Source organism: Solanum stenotomum, chromosome 3 (genome assembly GCF_019186545.1).
Source record: "Solanum stenotomum isolate F172 chromosome 3, ASM1918654v1, whole genome shotgun sequence".
NCBI lineage: Eukaryota > Viridiplantae > Streptophyta > Magnoliopsida > Solanales > Solanaceae > Solanum > Solanum stenotomum.
Window position 1 is genome coordinate 64640688 of NC_064284.1, and position 6011 is coordinate 64646698.

The 6011-nt window shown below is 29.0% G+C and overlaps 1 protein-coding gene across 1 annotated transcript; it reads right to left on the reverse strand.

The window, feature by feature from the left end:
• Positions 1-3692: 3692 nt before the first annotated feature.
• Positions 3693-6005, reverse strand: LOC125858355 (sodium/calcium exchanger NCL2-like). The gene is made up of 3 exons (XM_049538111.1): positions 5948-6005; positions 4883-5188; positions 3693-3944 (listed from the first exon to the last, which is right to left on the reverse strand). The coding sequence occupies exons 2-3, from the start codon at positions 5183-5185 to the stop codon at positions 3714-3716; spliced, it is 534 nt and encodes a 177-aa protein (XP_049394068.1). The 5' UTR covers positions 5186-5188; positions 5948-6005; the 3' UTR covers positions 3693-3713.
• Positions 6006-6011: the final 6 nt, after the last annotated feature.

A 6011-nucleotide genomic window follows, 5' to 3' on the forward strand; every position in this document is an offset into this window, starting at 1 on the left:
GACCCCAAATTTTTATCAAGAATAAATTATATGTTAAAATTTTTATAGAAAATATGGATTATTTATGATTAAAAGTATAATATTTTAAAAATATATTGTTTTACCCACTTTAACATCTTTTGTACTTTGTTAAAAATAAAAATTTATAATGAAAACTAAAAAGTGTTGAACAAAGTGAACTACAAATTCTTTTTTATTTGTTTTTAAATTTTTGTTTGAAGCATTACAACAAGCATATTAAAATGGGGTATACCAAGTCATCAACTTCATGAGATTCTATGGTTCTAACTCTTATCTTTATTCAATATTTGTCAACTTATTACTTGTAGAAATAAAATTTGAATAAATGTGTATACGAAATTTGTTTATATTTTAGGCTTCGAATTGAAATTTCGCTTTAGGCCACCAACTACGTTGAGCCACCCCTGGTGTGGGTGTCCATCAGGATGGTATGGGTCGTGACATGTATCTTCTGATTAAAGACCAAATCGTTTTAAGAATTTTGAAATATTTCTATAGGAAATGTACATTTTCAATAAGTCTTTATCAACATTAATGTGCTATTTAATTTAACCTCATTTCACATATATGCCCTCCAACTTACGGTGTGCACAAATAGACACTTAAACTTCTATAAAGTTGATCAATTAGACTCATGAGTCTTACGTGGTATAATAAATATCGGACACTATGTAAGACGCAAATTGTCATGTAGGATGCCACATGTGTCTATTTGTTGAACTTTATACAAGTTTAAGTGTTTAGTTGTGCATACCCAAAGTTAGAAAATATAAATGTGAGTTGATGCCAAGTTAAATGACATATTTATGTATTATATTAATATTTTAATATTTTATTATATCATAAATTTAACTAGCAATTACTATGTACAAGTGTGTAAAGTTCAAGTTGGGACTCTACAAGGTGTGTTCAATCCCAATTAAAAATTTTGAAGGCTACCCAACCCTAAACCCTAGTTCATGCCTATATAAAGAGTACTATATATATTCTCTTGAAAAGGCATCTCAAAAATTTCACCACAAATTCATGGAATATTCATAAAGAGATCAAATTCAGATTATCTTAATTCGAGAAATACGCCACTAACGGCCCTCAAATCATGGATAAATCTTAAGAGAGAGAAGAATCAAGGGATGAACAGATTTGCACTCGCAACATTAATCAATAAAACTATGTTTCTTCATATTTTATTTGTCATTGTAATATATTTTTTGTCACTTTAAAATTTGTTACAAACAAATACGACCAGACCTTTCTATAGCAATTGTTATGTATAATAATATTTCATTATAATAAACCATATATATGAAATCAAATCTTCCGTACACTATAATATTCAGGGGCGGCTCAACGTAGTTGGGGGCCTAAAGTGAAATTTCAATTTGAGGCCTAAAATATAAACAAACTTCGTATACACATTTATTCAAATTTTATTTCTACAAGTAATAAGTTGACAAATATGAATAAAGATAAAGAGTTAGAACCATAGAATTTCATGAAGTTGATGACTTGGTATACCCCATTTTAATATGCTTGTTGTAATGCTTCAAACAAAAATTTAAAAACAAATAAAAAAGAATTTGTAGTTCACTTTGTTCAACACTTTTTAGTTTTCATTATAAATTTTTATCTTTAACAAAGTACAAAAGATGTTAAAGTGGGTAAAACAATATATTTTTAAAATATTATACTTTTAATCATAAATAATCCATATTTTCTATAAAAATTTTAACACATAATTTATTCTTGATAAAAATTTGGGATCCCTAAAATTTGGAGGCCTAAGGCATAAGCCTTATTTTACAAAGCATAGAGCCACCCTTGATAATTTTCAAAAGATAATGAAATAAATGTCGTTATTTTAATATAAAAAGTAACTACTGTAGTCAACTTCAAATAATGTTGCTGCATTAATTATTTTGCGCATGAATTGCATGTATTTAGTTAATATATAACTAGTAAAGTATTTAAATGTGAATTAGTTTAGAAGATTTACGTGTTACGATCTTTTATGGTCAAAAGTAAATCTTTAACAATTATAACTTGATTTGTCGATTGTGGAGAATTCATGTGTTTCATATGGCATAAAAAGGTAAATTTTAAGTCAAATTTAAATAACTTTCAAGTCAAAAAATAAAAAGTAGCGGTAATCTACTTTTGGTTTTTGATATTTTAAGTCATTTTAAACTTATTTTGAGTTATTTTTAACCTTGTCAAATACTTCCTAACTTATTTTAAGTCATTTTTTTACTTATTTTAAGTTATTTTTATTTTTGTCAAACACTTTCAAAAGTCAAAAACTAATTTAAAAATAGATTTGACCAACTTTTAAGCCAATCCAAACACTCTCTCTTGAAGCTTTCTATCTAATGTGATGTAAGATGATTGGTATTGAAATTAGGGCTAACGAGCCGTGAAAGTTGAGTTGAATTTTACTTAATGGGTCGTGAAGGTTGGGTTGAATTTTGCTTAATGGATCGTGAAGGTTGGGTCGTATTTTACTAAATGGGTTAGATTTAATACTAAATAGAAAATATTTTTTAATATAATAAAAATATACATGGAGCCATGTAGGCACCACGTATGTTAATGAAAATGGTGATATGATACTTAACTGTACAATGGCAAATGTGTGTCCACAGCTGGATGATAAAGGCAAATATATCAAAAAAATATATGACAAAATTTAAATATGATCTTTTTCTAAGAGTACAAGGGTAAATATGACCCTTTTCTATTTTCAAAATTAACTTGAAATAAAAATTAAAAGAATTTATAGTAATTATAGCAAAGTTCCAATACACATTCGGACGATAGTAAAAATTTATTCGTACGTAATGTTCACATTAAATAAATGAATGCAAAATATGTATCCTTTTAAGTACTTATTTATAACTTGATCATGATTAAGTATATGTATTCTAACTTTAAATTTTAACTATCATAGTTAAATTTCTTAATTTAATAATAATATCAAGTGCGACTAAATTTTTATTTATAAAGAACCTAACTTGTTTTGATTCTTTTCGTCTATATCTTTTGCGTGTAAATCCTGCAACATGATAACATTATTATTTTTTTGTCAAAAAATATTTTTTTTTAAATATTGTCAACAATTCCTTCCTAACTTCTAGTTGAATAAATCGATTTATTAATTAGGTTTCTTTGTATTTAGCCAATGTTATTAGGAAATAATTTAAGACTCCAATACTTTTATATAGGTTTAAATAAGGTGTCACCATGACGAATGCAAATAGACTCTTAAATTTTATTTGTACAATGTAACGACGTGTTATACTCAAGAATAAAAAAGAAATATACAAAAGAAAATATAAAAAAATTGAGTGATGTTCGAAAAGGATTATTTGTATATGGATAATGAAAAATATAAAATAAAGTAATACTAACAAATAATAATGTGAGGAAACAAATAGATACTCCATACATATAATATGATCGTATACCAAAGTAAAAACAAAATAATAATTTCTTAGTAAAGCTCTCTTTTTAATCATTGATTTTTTCTTAACAGACACATATCAATTATTTATCATCAACTTCAATACTTTTATCTAAACGCATAACTACATACTTATAATATCAGTTTCAACACTTCAGAATTTTATTAACTAGTTACAATCAGCTAACACGAAAGGGCTTTAAATATATAATAGTCCCAACCAAAGAATTACTCATTGAAGAAGGTAAAAGAACACCACACAAGAAGGGTAAAGAGAAAATGCCAAGAGGCTTGTCCAAAGTGGATATCTAGTGCTAAATAATGCAAGAAGCCCAATTATTGTACAAGCCACCAAAACTATTAGCACTTGTGCTGAATAATCCCAAGTTAAGTCCTTTGCATATACTATAGCCAATAGTGTTGTCATGCCCATGATGTTGTTCCTCATTACTCCAACATATATCTGTTTTGCAAAAAAAAGCAGATGTAAAGTTTATGAATTCAGAATTTGTCATCAAACGAACAATTTGTTTTAGTTATTGAGCTTGGAATATTTATACTCGATGAATTTTTTTTAATGTAAATACATGATCTAAGCAAAAGTTATTAGGTACGTCACAACTCGTACTTCTCACAAATTTGGCCAAATTTTCAAGAAGGGAAAATTAAGTGTTTTTGAGTAGCAGCAAAAATTGTTTTTCAGAACTTGGAAAAAGTAGCTTTGTCCAGAAGCACTTTTTGGAACATTGGCCAAGCAACGATTGTTGCTCTAATATTGTCAAAAATATTTTTCAAATTGATTAGCCAAATACAAACTATTACTCTTTAAAATTACTTCTTTTTTTCAAAAGCAATACATAGATAGACATCTTAACTTGACCTCAACTAGCAACTGAATACCCCGACTTTGTAAACACACATCTAAACACCTTAAAGTGTCTAGATATGCAACTTAAACCAAGTTAAGGTGTAGATATACATTTTCAAAGTTGTCTGATTTAGTTGTCAAATGAGGTCAAGTTAAAGTGTCTAGATATGCAACTTAAACCAAGTTAAGGTATATATATACATTTTCAAAGTTGTTTGATTTAGTTGTCAGATAAAGCCAAGTTAAAGTGTCTAGATATGCAACTTAAACCAAGTTAAGGTATAGATATACATTTTCAAGGTTGTCTGATTTAGTTGTCAGATGACGTCAAGTTAAAGTGTCTAGATATACAACTTAAATCAAGTTAAGGTGTAGATATACATTTTCAAAGTTGGTTATTTAGTTGTCAGATGAGGCCAAGTTAAGGTATCTATCTATGTATTCTGCCTTTTTGAAAAGTACTTCAGACGGAAACACACTAATTTCCAAAATAAACAAATTTTGAAAGCTTGACTAACCAGACTATTACCTACCTCTGAGAATGTCAAAGAAGCAGTTTTTGAGCACTTCTGACTTGCTGGATAGATTGCTGCTATTGTCATTCTTGCATTTAGAGCCAATGGTACTATCACAAAGGGGATGAGGAAAGAAGGCATTCCAATAGCTTCAGACAACTTTTTAATACTATTTACTAGTGGTTTTGAGCACAAAGTCATCATTGCAATTCCCAAAATCACTTGAAAAATAGATTTGTTAAATGCCCATGTCAACAATTTATAGTTGATTTTTCCATCTTTTTCCACCTCATACACCAATTTTTCAACTTCACCCCACATAATCTACACAAAACAAGACCACATTAAGTCAATCGTCAATAGGAATCTTTACATCGAAACTTAAAAAAGGAAAAAACAATTAGTTGAAGGATAAACATGTAAACGTATCTTTAATAAGTAAAGTAGGCAAACCTCTAGGTCCTTAGTGGCGTTAGCAAAGAAGCAGATAACCCTAATCTACATCAATTAGTACATCACAACAGGGGACAACCATATTTGTTTAATTTATCTCTTTCAACATGGATCCCAGAGAAATTAACGAATAGGTTACTATTTTTTCACACAAACAAGAATATACCCAGTGTAATCTCACAAGTGAAGTCTGGATAGGTTGGTGTGTATACATCCTTACCCTTGCCTTGTGAAGGTAGAGAGCTAGGTGTTTTCGATAGACCCTCGTCTCAAGTATGATCTCCTCTTATAGATAAACTAAAAAATCAAACAAAGTACTTTATGTATTCAATTGAAAAAGAAAGATTTATCCTTTTCCTAAGATGATCAAAAGTGGTTTGAGAACTTTCTTAATATAGAAATCATTCCTTAAAATAAAGTTGAGGAGAGGTGATTAGACATGACATGACGTAACTTCAGCTTACTGAGGACATGACATTAGATAGGAGGTTATGGAGGACACGGATTAGAGTAGGAGGCTAGTTAGATAGTCGAGAGGCTGTTTCTAATAGATCCTCGGCTCAAATAAGTCAGTCTCTCCTATATATTTGTCAAGATGGAAGTATTAGGACAAATATTGCTAAGTTTTACCTTGTCATATTCATCAATGGCCCTCTTCTTGTCCTTGCAATTAGTCACACGAATAGCCTCATTG

Coding starts and splice junctions, on each gene's coding strand:
- LOC125858355 (XM_049538111.1), bottom strand. CDS start 5,185: ATGTGGGGTGAAGTTGAAAAATTGGTGTATGAGGTGGAAAAAGATGGA. Junction 3,945..4,882: donor CTTCTTTGACATTCTCAGAG/GTAGGTAATAGT, acceptor TTTGCAAAACAG/ATATATGTTGGAGTAATGAG.